This window comes from Gymnogyps californianus, chromosome 1 (genome assembly GCF_018139145.2).
Source record: "Gymnogyps californianus isolate 813 chromosome 1, ASM1813914v2, whole genome shotgun sequence".
Lineage (NCBI taxonomy): Eukaryota > Metazoa > Chordata > Aves > Accipitriformes > Cathartidae > Gymnogyps > Gymnogyps californianus.
In genome coordinates, this window is record NC_059471.1 from 202,996,413 (window position 1) to 203,014,644 (window position 18,232).

At 44.5% G+C, this 18,232-nt stretch overlaps 1 protein-coding gene across 2 annotated transcripts; it reads left to right on the forward strand.

Moving 5' to 3' along the window:
- Nucleotides 1-1,777: 1,777 nt before the first annotated feature.
- Nucleotides 1,778-16,607, forward strand: SLC26A3 (solute carrier family 26 member 3). Of its 2 annotated transcripts, XM_050915278.1 has the most exons (20): nt 1,778-1,908; nt 2,728-2,867; nt 2,980-3,090; nt 3,181-3,338; nt 4,104-4,268; nt 4,978-5,130; nt 5,875-5,957; nt 7,266-7,413; nt 7,542-7,655; nt 7,769-7,846; nt 8,273-8,368; nt 9,366-9,472; nt 9,734-9,803; nt 9,895-9,987; nt 11,367-11,462; nt 12,105-12,338; nt 14,046-14,100; nt 14,608-14,753; nt 15,554-15,619; nt 16,245-16,607. In XM_050915278.1, exons 1-20 carry the CDS (start codon nt 1,778-1,780, stop codon nt 16,266-16,268), a joined length of 2,268 nt encoding a protein of 755 aa, XP_050771235.1. In that variant the 3' UTR covers nt 16,269-16,607. The 2 variants fall into 2 exon arrangements, with proteins under 2 accessions (XP_050771235.1, XP_050771234.1); XM_050915277.1 differs by lacking the exon at nt 16,245-16,607 and having other exon boundaries at nt 15,554-15,658.
- Nucleotides 16,608-18,232: the final 1,625 nt, after the last annotated feature.

Sequence of the window (18,232 nt, forward strand, 5' to 3'; positions counted from 1 at the left end):
TTTTAACTGACTGCATCAGAGCGTTGAATGAGCTTAGATTTTGAGTATTAGTCTGTTAGAATAATTACCCACCAGTTTTTGGAAAATATTACAGATCCAATCTTTTAATGTTAAAACAGATAGTAAAAATGTTTAACCCATTGCCAAAATAGTGAATCCTTTGTGGAAAAATAGTATATCAACAAAACCAGCATATCTAAGAGGTTCATCTGACATTATTTGGATTTCTACACATCCATGAATTTCCCCAGAATGAACTAGGGGGAAACTAAAATGAAATCACTTGAAATAGGTCAATAATGGGCCCTGAGTTATAGCAAAATTTCAGGATGGGATTCACATTTTAATGTCAAAATTGTGATAGATAAAAAGCTTTCTATCTGTTCGTAACTATGCTAACTGCTTTGTGCCACTTTAAAATCTGTCCTGTGATATCTCCAAATATTGAGTACACGCAAGTCTGAATTAGAAATGCACGTAGGCTATTTCAGCGCGAGTCAGGAGACAGACCTGCGTGAGGAACTAGTGTTGGTCAGGCATCTGTCACAAGACCACCAGCAAGCACCAAGGCGCCAAGGAGCATTTGCGCTAGGGGAGAGAAAACGAAGAAAAATGCTCTATTATCAGTGTCACAGAAGACTTTTTGCTTCCTACAGTACATCTTCGTCTCTGAGTCAAAAGAAAATAGAGTAGGATAGAATAGATTAGTTCCGGTTTGAAGGGTCCTACAATGATCATCTAGTCCAACTGCAGCTACCAAGAGCAAGTTCCACGGCTCTTGTCTAGGACTAGTATTGTATTAAATATTTAATGGTAGCTGCAGCAGAGAGAAATGTTTTCAGATAGTACATTTATGTAGGTGAATTTAACATGGGAAGAATGTGAGGCATAGAGAAAAATGTAACAGCACAGTGATGGCATCAATTAATTTCTGCATAATACCCAGTGGTATCAACTGAAACGAATCTTGATTCTTCTCATGTGTAATGCGGGCTTCAGGGGTCTTTTCTGAAGTGAGCAAGGACAGTTTCTATTCAGCACAAACATGCAAATGTGGATTGGGACAAGGCAGAAAATAGTATTTAGGTCAGACATTGCAACAACTGTTTGTGAGCATGAAACAGAGGAGAAGCAGTCCAGACAACCTGTGGAAATAAATCTTACAAATAACTTAACAAGCGGCAATACCGTGCTTTTTTACTACTGAGCCTAACCTCCTCGTCACACAGACCCAAGCTGAAAGATTCAGCCCTGTCTCCAAGTCCAAGAGAGGATGGCTGAGCCCTGCCTTGGCTTTGCCTTTCCCCTCATGTGTCGGTGGGTTTCAGCGAGCTCCCAGCCCTCCCGGTGGTGCCACAAAGAGAAACCGCTTGGGATCCACTTGTTTGTTCTTTAAGAAATTAGTTTCCCTTGAGGGAGGCAGTTTTTGGTTGTAGACGGCTGACTCAGAGATAAATTAACTCAAAATCCATCTTGTCCACTTTTTGGCTGCATCTTTAGAAAGAAACACTTCACGCTCCAGCGAAACACTGCCCTGCAGTGGAAGGAGGAGGGGGGCAGGAGATCACCTTGGCAGAGTGAAGCGGGTGTCTCAACCATCTCTCTTTTGATCTTCAAAGGTGGTAACGCTCAGTTTGGAGTTCACTCATCTATGCTATGGCTACCCGCCCCACAGTACATAAGGAGCTAACCCCATTCTTCATTTCAGGCTTTTAAGTGACTAAGGCCAGAGAGAAGCACACACGAGTCACCATCCTCGCCTGACATTTCAGGAGAAATGGTTGAACCTGTGGGCAACCACTACGTTGTAGCCAGACCTGTGTACTCGGAGAATTTGTTCAATGAAGAGCATGAGAAGTTGCACAGATACCATAAATCCTTTTGGGATCACCTGAAACTATATTTTCGGTAAGGAGATTTTTTTTTTTTTTAAATACAGATCTAAGAAACAGCTCGAAACTGCCGCTCTTGGACAGTGTGAACTCCATCCTGACAACTTCCATCTCAGATTCCAACAAAGCCAATGAAAACTCATTAACCAAATACAATGTCATTTTTTTCTAAAGAATTTTAGCTGCTATTACCCTTAGAAATTTTCCTACTGTTGTATCCCAGGCAGCTTCTCTTTTCCTGGGCACTTGGCAGCACAGACTCCGGGGAGACCTTATTGCAGCCTTTCAATACTTAAAGGGGGCTTATAAGAAAGATGGGGACAGACTTTTTAGTAGGGCCTGTTGTGATAGGACAAGGGGTAATGGTTTTAAACTAAAAGAGGGTAGATTCAGTCTAGATATAAGGAAGAAATTTTTTACAATGAGGGTGGTGAAACATTGGAACAGGTTGCCCAAAGAGGTGGTAGATGCCCCGTCCCTGGAAACATTCAAGGTCAGGTTGGACAGGGCTCTGAGCAACCTGATCTAGTCGGAGCTGTCCCTGCTCATTGCAGAGGGGTTGGACTAGATGATTTTAAAGGTCCCTCCCAACCCAAACCATTCTATGATTCTATGATTCTATGAAAATTTTGGTTGGAACGGACCTCTGGAGGCCACCGGGTCCTCCCTGAAGCACAGCTGGCAGAGCAGATTGATCAGGCCTGTGTCTGGGTGAGATTTTGACCTCTGGCAGCTTGAACCTGAATCCCCCCCCGCTTCGTTTCCCCTCCAAAGACAGGCTGCGACTCAACCGAGCTGTGCAATGACAGAGCTCTGTCCTCTTGTGTCTTTACAGCTGCTCCCCACAAAGGGTCAAAAAAATTGCCTTGGGTTTGTTTCCCATCGTCTCGTGGCTGCCAGCGTACCGCTTCAGGGAGTGGATCCTGAGTGACATTGTCTCTGGCATCAACACAGGGCTCGTGGCTGTCCTGCAAGGTACCTCCGGGAAACGTGTGCTCTGACACAGCCTGCTAGGCCAGGTGCAAAGCGGCTGCTGGCTTCAGCCTGTAACACACATGTCACCTTCCCCGGGCCTCTGTCCTTACAGGTCTTGCCTTTGCTTTGCTGGTGAACATCCCCCCTGGTTATGGACTCTATGCGGCATTTTTCCCTGTCCTGGTCTATTTTATCTTTGGCACATCCAGACATATCTCAGTGGGTAAGTTCAGGCACACCAACCGCCCTCCTCACTGGTGAAGAAGTACGTGCTGCCCCTTCGGGTCTCTAACGAACGCCTTGTGCTGCTCAGGTCCCTTCCCCGTCCTGAGCCTGATGGTGGGAGGAGCCGTCGTCAGGCTGGTCCCTGATGACAGTGCTGGAAATGGCACTTCCACGAATATCTCAGCACTAAATGAAGAGAGGGTGATGGTGGCTGCATCTGTAACCTTCCTTTCTGGGGTTTTTCAGGTTGGTAAACATATGTGTGTGTGCCTGCATGCGTCTATATGCACGTATATGAATAGATGGATGGTGGACTGGCCTTCCCCTTTGTTTTCTGCTGGTGTAGTCACCAAAGTAATTCTCTTCCCCTTCCCACGCAACTGACCTTGGCTCACTGATTAGGAGACATCCACCCCCCTCCAGTGACCAGCCACTGATTCATGCTGTGAAATCCCTGGTTTTTCCCAGACCTGAGCCTACAGCCCACACAGGTGTACCCACCTACAGCAAAAACCAATCTGCTGGACACGAAAAAAGTAGCTGTGAGAGTAATGTGAATGATGCAGACACAGCAAGGGGAATAAAAGCTCTATCTCATAATAGTAAAGTATTTGGATTTGTCTTTAAAAAAAACCCCAATTTCTCCTTCCTTCCTAATATAGAATTCCTACAGTTCCTTCCTTCCTAACATATTAATATGTTTGTGCTTCATGAAACACTGGTACTATGTAAAAAGATGGGTACTGAAAACCCCAAGACTAAGGAGGTTTATTTTAGATATAAAATAAAAAGAATAGGTTTTAACTGCTCTAGCAATTACTCTTATTAGTCTTATGCCCCCTGTTGCTAAGACAACTTTTATTGCAAGTCTGGGGACAGTATTTTCTTTAATCCCTGGATGTATGGGATTAGGTGAAAATCTTTGTTCCCATAAAATATGGTTCTTTTTGTTGTAGAGATTGCTTAAAAGCACAAATGAATCACACTGACTATGGTCATTTTGCATTTCAGTTGCTTCTGGGAATTCTCCAGTTTGGATTCATTGTTATTTATCTATCACAATCATTAATCAGCGGTTTCACGACTGCTGCAGCTATCCATGTTGTGGTATCTCAGCTGAAATTCATGCTTCAACTACCTGTCCCTGGATTTAATAAACCATTTGGCATCATCTATGTAAGTGCTAAGTGTTCATCATTTGATAATGCTATTGAAACCTGTGATGTATATCTGACCATATATCACAAGGCAGTGATAACAGAACTCAGCATAGAAACAGCCAAGCAGGAGGAAACACAAGAGAAAAATATAAGAGATGTGTTATTAGTATATGACAAATTTTTAAATTTATTGCCAAACACCAAGCTACACTCCATTGGGCTAATAAGATAATTTTTTCTATTGTGTATTGGCATGTTTTAATTAAGCATTCAACTTAGCCTCAAGCATTTAATTATTCATTTTTACTGGACTGATATTGTATATATTTAATTTGGATATGACTCCGTGAGGGCTGTTGGATGAGAAAGGAGGAAGGAGAAGGACAGGAAGAAGGAGTGGAGAGAGGCACCTGCTCAGTAATTCCCATTGCTCACGTTTCCTATCATCGCACACGTGTGTGTTGCTCCGACCCTCCCTCAGGGGGAGGCCAGGAGGAGAGGGCCGAGAGCCGGTGGAAAGGGTCTTTCACGGATGCTTTCATTGTTTGGACGATGCACACGCACATTCATTGGGGCTTGCAATCCACATCATGCCACAGGGAATAAATCCCAGACGCCGTAAGCCTTAGAGCAATTCAGATACAGGCCCTTCTGGAACAGAGAGTGCTACTGTGCCAGGGCACTGCTGTTTCTAAAGCATCACATGTTTCTTCCTGATTTTGCAGACTCTGGAGAGCGTTTTCAGCCAGATCACAAAAACAAACATCGCTGACCTTGTCACATCCCTTGTTGTCTTGCTTATTGTGTTCGTGGTGAAAGAAATGAATGATCGATACAAAGCAAAGTTACCAACTCCCATCCCCATCGAACTGCTTGTGGTAATGGTCACTCTTCTTTGATGTTGCAATTGCTCCATCACTATAGTGACACGGGAAGCAGAGTTTTAACTATTTGTTCTCCTGTTCTGCATTAAATGATGGGTTATCATTTTACCTATAAGAAACAGCTACCTATAGTTAGCTGTTCTTAACTGAATACATCTGTAGTGAGTAAGATGTTATAAACTGTGAATTTTTTCCTTGGATGAAATTGGCTCTGACACCAGCCAGCTGCAGTCCCACAGCTGGGCCCCCTCTGCACCACACCTGCAAGCAGCCACTGAAGTCCTGGCCATCCATGGCCAAGCACAAAACAGTTTTGCCCTCCAGCAGCAGAGGGTTTTGCCCACGCCAAGCAGCAGTGGGGTGGGGGAAGCCTCACACAGGCAGCAAGCTCCTAAAGTCCTGGAGGATGTTGCTATAGACACAAGTAGTGCTTGTTTTCCCCCAGAGTTATTACAGCACCTTGTCAGAAAACACCTGGTTTATTGGGCAGGATGTTCTCTGTTGTTAGTGAAATACTCTGATATATACTCTGTGTGATTTATGAATGTAAACCCATACCTGTAAGGTGGTTTAGGAATGACATCTGAACAGCAAAGGGATGTGCAGACTTGGGGCATAATTCTGCCGCTAGTGATGAGACTGGAGGGCGTGTGGGAGAGGGAAGGTAGTGGTTTTTAATAGTTTCTTCATACTCTTACTTGAATGTGCCTAATGGAGGTGGGGTTTATTATCTTTCAGACAGTCTTAGCAGCACTGATGTCCTATTTTCTTAACTTTGAAGAAAAATTTAATGTAGCTGTCGTCGGAAAACTAGAGGAAGGGTAAGTGATTTACTTAAAATTCACCAGTGGAGCAAAATGTTCTCTAGTTTATCAGTGTTAAATCAGTTCAGCTATGTCTCTGATTAAAATAATCTGCTTCATCTTCTTTCAGTAGGTAAATAAACACTTTGCTCTCAACAATATGAGGACACAATTTCAATAGGTAAAAGTTACTCACTAGAGCACATCTATGCAACAAAGAATACACTACAACATGAAATAATTGCATGCTTCATTTTCTAAGACAGCTGTTGAGCAGAAGGTTGATGTTTGTCCCTTTTACTGAGCTACTCACTCCTGAACCCCTCCATTTCCCTCGAAGTACACGCACGGTTCGGCAGCCACCACCAGCCCTGGGAAGCCACCAGGACACTGCACAGATCTCCTGCCTGGTCCCATGACCAGCCGCCAGCATCTCCCCAGGCACCATTATCCTCCAGGAGGCCTCAACGTCTACTCCTCCAGGAGCATATCCATATAAAGAGTATATATCCACATATAGAGTATGTGGATATAGAGTTATGCCATTAATTCTTTGGCATAAAGAATTAATAGGCACACATTAAGTTAAAAAGAGGGAGGAAGACATTGGCTAGGACAGTAGACTGCAGCCATTTACTCACTGGCGTGCTCTCGATTACCTCTTGTAGCCCCAGGGGTGTTAGTGGATGAAGTTTGCAGAGGAACAGCTATTTCTGCTCAAGAGTCTCCATTCTTCAGATTTCAGTTCACTGAAAAAAAAGAAAGAAAAGAAAAAAAAACCCAGAGAGGAATTCTCCCTAGGGTCTGCAAAAGACCCTGATCAAAGGAGCAGGAAATGGTAAAGCTAAAGCATCTAACAGATAGATGGCCTGAGAGACTAGTCAATGTTACCTGACTTAGTAAATATTTGTTTGGCTGTCTAAAGTGCTTCAATGAATCACACAGGGATTTTTTTTGTTGTTGTAATTAAGTGAAATCCTTCCGTGCGCAAATTGCCTGTGCAAGGGCCTCAGCGCCGTGACAGATCTTACATCCATGCGCAACTAGAAGGCAGAACTATGCATGCACCTCAGACAAAATAAGCTGTGGCTGGTCCTGGCCAAGTAAATGAGAACCTACTGAGACACAAACTGAGTCGAGAGCAGATAAACAGAGTCCCTGTCCCTATTAAGGATTCCCCAAAGTTTTATAGGGTTCAGACCCACAATTTTGTCTCCCATCTCTCCAAAGTGCTCAGTATGAGCTGGACCACACTGCCTTGCTCGCTTGCTTGACAACTTGTCTCCTTAGGCATATCCTTAACGAGTAGAATTTTTTGTTTTTCAGATTTCAAGCTCCTGTTGCACCTGATGTAGGTGTCCTCCAAAAGTGTATCGGCGACAGCATTTCCATCGCAATCGTTGGGTTTGCAGTAGCCTTCTCCGTGGCTAAAGTGTATTCCATCAAGCATGACTACCCAGTAGATGGCAACCAGGTAGGTAAACACAGAAATCAACACAGTGCATCAGTCAATGGGAAATAAGTCATTTTAGGAATGCTTTGCCTTGGGAAAAACTGTCATGAACCAGCTTTTAAGAACAACCTCTTCTGTTTTTATTTCAGGAACTAATTGCTTTTGGGCTGGGTAATATAGTTGGTGGATCATTCAAAGGATTTGCTGCCAGCACTGCTCTGTCGAGATCAGGTGTGCAGGAGAGCACAGGAGGCAAAACACAGGTACAGAAGACAACAGATCATGACGGTGTTTCATGCAAGAAAGCTCTCTTTTTTCCTAGCTGACCATAATGCCTGCGGGCACTTATTCATGGTGGAATTGTTCTCTCATGCAGATTGCTGGTATTATCTCAGCTGTCATCGTCTTGATTGTGATCTTGGCCATTGGGTTTCTCCTGGCACCATTACAGAAGGTATTCACTGGTTTCACCTGGCGCTTCCTCCTGCTTGCCAAAGACAGGGCTGCTCTAGGAGTCACTGGGAGTGTTCATAGGCTTCAGTGGGAGCCAAACAGGGTTTTGCAAAGCTTGGTTCTTCTTTCCAGATCATGACAGAAAGGACCACTACATTTGGTCCCTCAAAGGGAACGCAAGTGCCCAAACACCAAACATCACAGCACCGGCTTTCAGGTGCCAAAAATAAGTGGGATTTGCAGCCTCAAATCAGACACCTGCGCTGCACCATGGCTAGGGAGGTTCCAGCAGCAGCGGTACACTGGGAGGAGCTCCCTGGCCTTTCAGCTCCACTTTGGCTCCATTTCTATGATCTTTTAAGTCTTCATGTTCAACATTTGCTTTGCTTGCTTTAAAATTCAACATATATTTGGGTCTTTTTAACAGTCAGTCCTTGCATCTTTGGCTCTTGGCAACTTGAAAGGAATGCTCATGCAGTTCAAGGAAGTAGGCATCCTATGGAGAAACGACAAGTATGACTGTGTAAGTTGAGTTCCACAAGCATTCAGAAATGAAGCACTCTGGAAAAGTCATCTATTATGCAAATGCACTTACAGGTTATCTTTTTTTTTATACCTGCCTTACTTCACTAAACGGAAAGTACAATAGTGGCATGCCTTTTTTACTCGTATACCCCTTGCTCCTATTTTCCATTTTGTCCCACCTATTTTGAGTCAATTCTCTCTCCTAACATAATTTTCATCCATTTCATCAAAATCTATTAAAATACAGTTCATTATATAAAGTCAAATATAGAAGGCAGTTACAGAAAATGTCTAAATACCTACTGCATTGGTTATGCCTTCAGGGACACTTTCTCACACTCACGCAGCACGTTAGATGGAAGTTACACAGCAAAAAACAAGTGATGACCACAGTTTGAAGGGTTTACTCTAAATGGTAAAGCTTGTGGCTGGAGGGCAGGACTGCTTACCTCCAACACAGAAAATTTAGGCTCTTGCCTTTCTCATCAGCCAGTTCCTTGTGTTCCCAAATGGTTCCAGGCCTCAGTTTTCCCAGCTACCAAACAGTTATTTACCACATGAAAATACTTTGAGATCTGTGGTTAAAAAATATTCAGTATTATCTGGTCATTTGTGCCTATCAGTCACATACATTCATGGCACCTACATTTGCACATTTAAAATTCTCAGCTTTACCAGGATCCTGATTTACTTGTAATCTTGCCTTTCTGATGGATTTTTATTGAGCATTTAGTGAACCACCTATAGAAATCCACACCTCTATTATTCTAAGCCTTTATTGTATAGAAATTTTCATCCATAGAAACACTTCCTGGTGCTAGTCGGTGAGTCTGGCCCTGTTTTACAAGAAAAAAACCTAGGAAACATGGAACCCCTTACCAAAGGCAGATGGACAGCCTGGACCAGATCTGAGATCTGTTACTGCTCTGACTCTGGGCTCACGACCCAGGTCCTTGACACTCTCATAACTGCTGCCATCCACCTGCTCGTTACAGGTTATATGGGTGGTGACTTTCTTAGCTGCCGTCTTTCTTGGCCTGGATATTGGGCTAGCAACCGCCGTGGCATTCCAGCTGCTGACCGTGGTGATCCGCTCCCAGATGTGAGTACTTGTTGGACGCGATGATAAGATATCTCAGGGCGTCCTGTTATAAATTAACTCTCCCTGTACAGAGAAGGCCAACAGCCCCATGCCTCGGTCTGTCCAGCAACTGTGTATGGAAAAATAATTTACAGGGGTAAACCCTTGGACGTGGGGTCCTGCTTCAGTCTACCACCACAGCTGAGGTTGCTTTCTCTGAGCCTTCCCTGCTGCCAGGTTTCAGTATGGGGTACAAATAATTGTGTGTGTGTTTGTTCACAGTCCAAGCTGCACCGTTTTGGCTAATGTTGGGAGAAGTGACATCTACAGAAACAGGAAGGATTACACTGATGTAAGAAATGCCGTGTTTCTTTTATTATCATCTGCTGCATTTGTGTTTCTATAGCAGACATTGTTACTGACACTTTTGCTTCATTGTACAGATCTATGAGCCAGAGGGAGTGAAGATTTTCAGATGCTCCTCTCCTATCTTCTTCGCTAATATTGAATTCTTCAGAGAGAAACTCATCACTGCTGTAAGTGTCTGGGGCTGTTGTTCTGAACATATGAATTGCATGACACGTTAAGGTGAATATAACTTCCCAATAATTACTATATATGCAGTCAGTCCACAGTTCAAAGATGAATTTTTCATGAATTATTCAAATATTGTTGCCACTACTGTAATCCCACATGTACATACACATCTCTGAGAAAGAGAACATCCTGACTCATTCTGAACTTATACCATAACAATATATATACGTATCTTAAGTCCTTTAGAAGAAAGTACTGCCAACATAGAGAATATAAAGGGACATTATTTTATTTTATTAGCATTTATATTACTTACACCCAATAAATGCTACTCGTCTTGCCCCAAAGAACATAACCGCAACAGTCAGAAGAAAAGCTGAATGAAATCACACTATCAAAGAGGTCTTAATGTCTTCCATGACACACTGGGCGAAGGCAGACGGTCTTTCTGTAACCAGCATGGAGAGCCAGGACCCCCGAGCCCTCACCGTGCCAGAGAGGTCCGCCATCCCCAGACTGAACCAAACTTGCACCCATAACCTCCCCTTCCTGCTGCTCTTAGGGGAAAGCTGATAAACAGTGGCTACCCTGAGCATTGGTAATGAGCAGTTCATTCTTCACGTGAGGGACTGAAACTGGCAGAGGAGCTAGGGAATCCGACACGTTTGAGTCTCCGTGTGCTTGGGTTTCACCTCAGAAGAGCCTGAAGGGTTTTTTCTGTGAGTGCAGATGCTCACACCACTCTCTTTCTTTACCAATATGGGTACTTCTAATACCTCTCTCCTCCACCCACTAGATAGATGAGACAGAAGACTTGCAGGAATTTAGTATTTTCGCAACCCTTATTAGCCTAATTTACCTGCCATCTAATTTTGTTAAAACCAGCTAAGAGGTTCAAGAGACATACGCAGCCAGCATGATCAACTTCGGTTTTCTTCTTCAAGAAAACAAAACGATGTGTATACGGCCCACGCTGCAGTCAGGTGGCACAGAGCAGATACAACCTGTGAGCTCTCTAATCTTGGTCGCCTGGGTGGCCATCTCATAATGAAGATAAGTAGGACACATTCTGGGCTAGCCAGCACTGTACCAGCCTGCTGGAGTTACTGGCCTGTGCTACAGCATCATCACTTCTATAATGCTGTCCATGCCGGTGTCCTAAAGCTAGTACAGATGGGCCTGTCTGGTTTGTAGTCATACCTGTAGACATCTTTCCAACCAAGAAAAAGAGCCCTTGTTTGAACTGATGAAAAGTGGTAGGCAACATCAAGTCCAGACTATGCTCATCATGACTAAAGAAAAGCCGCATGAGATGCTGTGTCCTTCCCCTGGTGTCACTGGGGTTTTTTTTTAATTATTCAAAGTGCTGTTTCTGCAGGTTGGCTTCAACCCACTGAGAGTCCTGAGGAAACGCAATAAAGCTCTGAGGAAGATCAGAAAGATGCTGAAGAAAGGACAGCTGCAAGTGACGCCTGTATGTAAGGCAACTCCACCCGGGGGGCGGGTTAAGCAACCAGCTCCCTGGCTTGACATGGCAGAGAAGTGCCTCACAGCCTCCTGTCCTAATTAGATATGCTGTTCCCCAAGTTGCCACTTCATGACATAAACACATTTCAAAAATACGATTTTAAATGGCTCTCATAGTTAGAGACCTACAGCTTTACCATGGGCAGAGCTTGTATGTGTCCACTGGAGCTCTGTTTGGCATCACATGGTAGGATCAGATCCCACAGAGGCGATGTTCGTGCTGCATTAATGGTAGGATAAAGCTGGTTTTCTCCCAGGCCAAATCCTGTATGCTTTTTGTTGACTTGTTCCAAATTACTGAATCAAAGCATATCTGACAATTGACTTCAGGGAACAATAAAAAAACATCATTAAGTGATTATGATTATGATTAAATAATGGATGAGAGGAAAGCCAACATTTCCAGACTCCTCCAGACAAGGGAGAGACAGAGCTTTTTACAGTGTATAGTGCAGGTAGGTCCTGTTCCATCTCACGGGTACATCAGCTTTGCATTGCCACCACTCTTGCCCTTGCGTAAGATGCACTACTACCCTGTCTGGGTCTTAAAAAGAAGTATTAATTATGACACTTTTCTCTGTCAACACAGAAAGGCTTGATCTGCATAGCTAACCATACATATGAGTCAGATGAAGAATTAGACAACAACAGGATAGAGGAGCTGGACCAGCCCACCAACATGACAGACTTGCCCATTCAGATCAACTGGGGTGCTGACCTCCCCTCCGGCATTACTGTGCCCCGGGTCGACATCCACAGCATCGTTCTGGATTTCTCATCAGTGTCCTTCCTCGATTTTTCTGCCATGAGAGTCCTCCAAAAGGTAATTGTAATTCACAAGACAAACAGTGATCATATGAAAGAAAAACATATGAATGCAGCTACACTTGAGGGATATGCTTGAGGGAAGTGATGGCACCCAGAGGGACCTTGACAGACTTGAGGAGTGGGACAATGTGAACCTCATGAAGTTCAACAAGGCCAAGCGCAAGGTTGTGCACCTGGGTTGGGGCAATCCCCAGTATCAGTACAGGCTGGGGGATGAAGGGATTGAGAGCAGCCCTGAAGAGAAGGACTTGGGGGTACCGGTGGACAAAAAATTGGACATGAGCCGGCAATGTGCGCTTGCAGCCCAGAAAGCCAATTGTATCCTGGGCTGCATCAAAAGAAGCATGGCCAGCAGGTCGAGGGAGGTGATTCTGCCCCTCTACTCTGCTCTTGTGAGACCCCACCTGGAGTACTGCATTCAACTCTAGGGCCCCAGCACAAAAAAGACATGGACCTGTTGGAGCAGGTCCAGAGGAGGGCCACAAAAATGATCAGAGGGCTGGAACACTCCTACCACAGAAGGCTTGAGAGAGTTGGGGTTGTTCAGCCTGGAGAAGAGAAGGCTCCAGGGAGACCTTATTGCAGCCTTCCAGTACCTAAAGGGGGCTTGTAAGAAAGATGGAGAGAGACTTTTTACCAAGGCCTGTAGTGACAGGACAAGGGGCAATGAGCTTAAACTGAAAGAGGGTAGGTTTAGATTAGATATAAGGAAGAAATTCTTTACGATGAAGGTGGTGAGGCACTGGAGCAAGTTGCCCAGAGAAGTTGTGGATGCCCTATCATTGGAAGTGTTCAAGGTCAGGTTGGATGGGGCTTTGAGCAACCTGGTCTAGTGGAAGTTGTCCCTGCCCACAGCAGGGGAGTTGGACTAGATGATCTTTAAAGGTCCCTTCCAACCCAAATCATTCTGTGATTCTATTCTGTGTTTCTCGCCTGCTTCCTAAAGGCATTCCTATATGGACTGGAAAGTCAGTGGCACCCTTTGAGTTTATGTGAATTTTAATGTACATTTTCCATAGAAAATGTTTAGGAAATGGATTAAATAATCAATCTAAATTTTCTTGGAATTAGAGTGTTGGCTGTGGCACCCTTTCTTCACGTGGTAAGATTTTGGGAAGCTTTACAGAAATGTACATATGAAATACGGCTTTAAACACAGGGCTGGGAGTTGGAGCACAGGAGTTTCATTTCTGCTCCTGCTCTCGCTTCCCCAGATGACCTTGAACTAAGCAATAAGAACAACATTTTCAAACAGTAGTAGCTAAAGTTAACTATCTAGAGCCACATAAGGTGTGTAAATCTATTTCCGTAGGAACTAAACACCCGCCATGTCAGTGGGAACTGTAGTTCTTCTCAAATTCCCAGTTACAAAAACCTCCCCAGAAGCTTTTGGAGTCTTAGTGTCATCATGTGTCAAGTAGGTACAATAAAGCCATACAATTTATGAAATAATATCTTTTTCACTGTGGGCTAAATGTATTTAGTACTGCCCCTTTTCAAAAGGATCGGTCATGCTGGTCTGCAGGCCTGTGAAGAGACCGTCCTGCCTCTAGGTGCAGTAGAGTTTGAGTTTAGAGCTGCTTACCATCATAGATCTTAAATATCTTAAAGTGGTTTGTATATTCGCTGTGGCTAGTCACCATAATGGCTGTTATCAGCAAAAAGAGCAGTATCTAAATGGTGCCTCTTTCCGGTTTAACAGACTTTGAAAGAATTTGTCCGGATCGACATTGACATTTACATTGCAGGGGCACATGGTGAGTACTTGCCTTTCTGTCAGCATCCCTATGGATGCCTCGTCCCACTGCCTTCCCCGTCCACCACCGAGCACGGCTGGGGAGGATCACCCCAGTTTTACCTTCTGGTCTTGGATAGCGAACAGATCCAGCTGAACGGAGGCATCATCCCTCCCACGCTGTCCCCACCGGGCTGGGACCACACATGACAGCTTGTTTTACCTATGGCAGCTGCTGTGCTGTACAGCTCTGGGCTGCAAGACACACTATCGGGCAGCCTGGCTTAGGCATGAAACGGAAACGGGGCTCAAATTCCCTTCTGCCTGCCATCGAGCAGGGCAGTACTGATGGGCATTTATATCCCACCCTCTCCACACCAGTAAAGAGGAACCCATCTGCTCTAATAAATAAAACAGTGCAGTACATCAGAAATTCCTGTGCTCGCTCCGTGGACATGCTCAGGATACACTATTTCTTCATTTTCAAGGCCTGCAGGTCACTTTGTGCTTTGATTTTGTTCCCCCACAGAAGGCTTCCTGGGCAAACTGGAGACATGTGCATTTTTTGATGAGGAGATTAAGCCATCCATGTTTTTCCTCACCATTCACGATGCGGTTTTACACATTTTGCTGAAGAAGGACATAGCCAGCTCCCCCAAATTAAAGCTCGCTGAGGTAACACTACAGTTTTCATCCTTCGCTACTTCAGTGCCTTTACATTACTCACAGGCACCCAGCAGTGCTCTGCATAGCTAGCCATGTGCCCTACGCCATCTCTATATTTAAAAAGTTAATGATCAAAACTCAGCTGGTCTCCAATAAATTTGGAGAGGAAGAGTGGTCCCTGGTCCAGGTGCCTGGCAAACCACTAAAAGGAGTGAATAATTCCCACTGGAGACTGGCTTGGCCGTGGACTTCACTTGAAGCCACCTCCTTGGGAAGAGTGTGATAGGGGGCGAAATCCTGGCTCCTCCAAGTACCAGCCCATCCATCGTCAGTCCTCTGTCATCACCCATCTGGCAGGGGATCGCTGCATATGCTGCAGTGGCTTTTGCAAGGCAGACTTGATGCTGCTTGCATGTAGGCTTCCCAGGCCTGTCTGCCTTCAAAAGGCGTGCTGAAGTAGTGCAGATAAATTAGTACAGACAAATTTGGTGTTGGCTTGTCTGGGAGTGTTCTTAAATCAAGAGCAAGAAAGGATCCCGCGTATGTTAAATCTGTCTAAAAGTACCAAACACAGAATGATACTCACCTGGAAACTGTTGAATCCCACTTAGCTGAACTGGCCCAGCTCTTCTGCATTGAGCTGGAGACCTGGAAGGGGGCACAAAGGGCTGACAGTGAGAGCTCCCTTTCTTCCAGGTCAACATCCCAAGCACGTTCCAGAGATTTAAAAGCAAGACCTTCTTCAATGTGAAAAAGGAAAAAAAGAAGCAATCCATTTCCTAACCCACAACTTCTTGTGGTCGTTGCAGGAGAAGAGTAGCAGCAATGACTATATCATCATCCCCAGCAACGGACTGCGCAGCCGGGAGTGCACGGTAAGGCTCCTGTCTCCGGTAGCAGCACTCCAACCGTAGGAAATGCAGCCCCAAATGCCTCTCACAGGAACTGCTAGGTCAGATAACAAAAGCATCTTCATCCCCGAGCTCTTGTGTCAGCCCAGAGCAGAAAGCATCCAGACAGCTTATTGATGGGACTTGACTTAAGGCAAAGCCTTACAGGAGTAAGAGGCATGGGGCTCTGCTCACAAGCCTTGCCTTGTGCACTGAGAGTGCAGAGGGAAGGTGGGTGAAGGCCATCTCACCAGGCTCTCACCTGGTGTCCTCACCTGTCCACCACAGTTCCCCCATGAGGAGCTCACTGGTAGCAGTCCATGTGGCAGAGATGTCAGCATCAGTCCCATTTATCTAAATGTCACAGGCAGAAGGGGAGTCCAGAGACAGCGATAAGAAAGGGACACCCACAGCCTTTCATCATGGACTTAAAGAGAAGGGCAGTATCCAGCACACGGCAACCCCATCCAACACAGGAAAAAATGTCAGACCACAGTCTTCCCACGCAAATGCTTTAGAGGAGCAAATTCTTATATATCACTCACCAGAGGGCACCTACCCTGGCTATTCCTTACCGAGGGTGACATTTATTTCCTTGTATTTCCTACAGATTCCAACAGAAACAAAATTTTAGATTTAATTTTCTGAATATAATATCCTCCAGCAACACAACGTCACTTACAGAAGATGAATGCAGACGCAGTGATGAGCATGAAGACAGAAGGATACTTTCATATACCTTAAGAAGGATTTACTACATATGGTTATGTTCCAGGTTTTGGAATGGGCTTGTTAGTCTTTATGTGTCTCTGTATATATAGAAATGTATTTATGTACAGACATGGAGGCAAAAATCACACAGATTTTCTTATTTCATATCTTGCTGACAGCCTACCCACACAGTTGAAGAAGCAGGTAATGTTAACCCTATTTGCATATACTTGTACATATGTCTATATTACTCTGACAGTTCGTAGACAACCTGTACAGTTATTAGAGAATATATAAATATTTGAAATCTTGTAATTTATAACACAGACTAATAGTTGGGAGTGATATTTTATCTTCAGTTTGTATATAACTTGTATAAAGTTTTCCTTATGGTTTGTAAGATACCGGGTAGACTGAGTTATTAAACTTGTTTTCCGCTCACTACCATGAGCATAGCATACACAGTGACCAGTGTATCTACTGTAAAACATGAAGATTGTGCAGGAAAGACACAGCATTTTCAGATCCAAACATGATTCATTGATTTGGATTGGGCTGATATAAAGTGCACAAGAGAGGATACATTTATAGCGAACTATTTAATTTTGGTAACTCTGCATTGCTTGCTGCATTTGTCAATATACCATTGAGGTAGCTCATAATCAATGAGTGTGTCCCCCAGCACGCAGACAGACCGCTGGCCCCAGAACTCGGCTCAGGAGGAGCTGTGGGTGCGGAGCTGCTAGGCGGGCAGGCTGAATTGCCCCGGTCTCTTGGACGGTGTCGTGGTTTAACCCCAGCCAGCAACTCAGCACCACGCAGCCGCTTCCCCCTCCTCCTCCCAGTGGGGTGAGGAGGAGGAAAGCAAAGGAAAAAAAAGTAAAACTCGTGGGCTGAGATAAGAACAGTTTAATAACTAAAGTAAAATATAATACTAACAATAGTAATAATGAAATATAATAACAATAGTAATGAAAAGGAATACAACAAAAAAAAGGAAGGGGGGGGGGGGAGGAAAAAAACCAGTGATGCACAATGCAATTGCTCACCACCCGCTGACCGATGCCCAGTTAGCTCCCGAGCCGCCATCCGTGCCTCCCAGCCAACTCCCCTGTTTATATACTGGGCATGACGTTCCATGGTATGGAATACCCCTTTGGCTAGTTCAGGTCAGCTGCCCCGGCTCTGCTCCCTCCCAGCTTCTTGCACACCTGCTTGCTGGCAGAGCACGGGAAACTGAAAAGTCCTCAACTTAAGATAAGCGCTACTTAGCAACAACTAAAACATCAGCGTGCTATCAGCATTATTCTCACACTAAATCCAAAACCCAGCACTGCACCAGCTACTAAAAAGAAAGTTAACTCTGTCCCAGCCGAAACCAGGACAGACGGATGCGCAGAGGACTTCAGCTTAAAAAGAGTCTATTCTGATCCTCTAGTCTGCACAACCCAGTTGTACAACTGCTGTCAATCAACTCCTGCTGGAACTCTAAGGCTTGAAGCTGAACTACAGCACTTCTTTCAGAGAAAATGCAAAAAGTGAAAGAACTTTTAAGTTAGCATAGCAAGTGCTGGAGGTATAAAAATCTTCAGCCTAGAGGAAAGCGGAACCATCCCTGGAGTTTGAAAGAAATAACAGTCTGAAATCACAAGAGTTTTTCATTTTCAAGCCTAGTTTTGACTTTCAACCAAGCCAGGGTGACCAGAACAGTGCATTTGAACTTGTAGTCAAGAAGGGCTGAAGGGAAGGAGAAAGTGCTCTGGGTAAACAAGAACCACAATTTTTGTCTCCGTAGTATGCAAGACTTCAAAGCAAAATTTGAAGGAAAACCAGACAGAAATAAGTAGGGAGAAATGCAGCTTGGTTTTATAAAAGGTACATATACAC

Bases quoted from the DNA above. Each gene is read 5' to 3' on its own strand.
- SLC26A3 (XM_050915277.1), top strand. From the start codon at position 1,778: ATGGTTGAACCTGTGGGCAACCACTACGTTGTAGCCAGACCTGTGTAC. The intron at 9,473-9,733 runs GTGAGTACTTGT...GTTTGTTCACAG, and splicing joins GTGGTGATCCGCTCCCAGAT to TCCAAGCTGCACCGTTTTGG. The intron at 14,101-14,607 runs GTGAGTACTTGC...GTTCCCCCACAG, and splicing joins TTACATTGCAGGGGCACATG to AAGGCTTCCTGGGCAAACTG.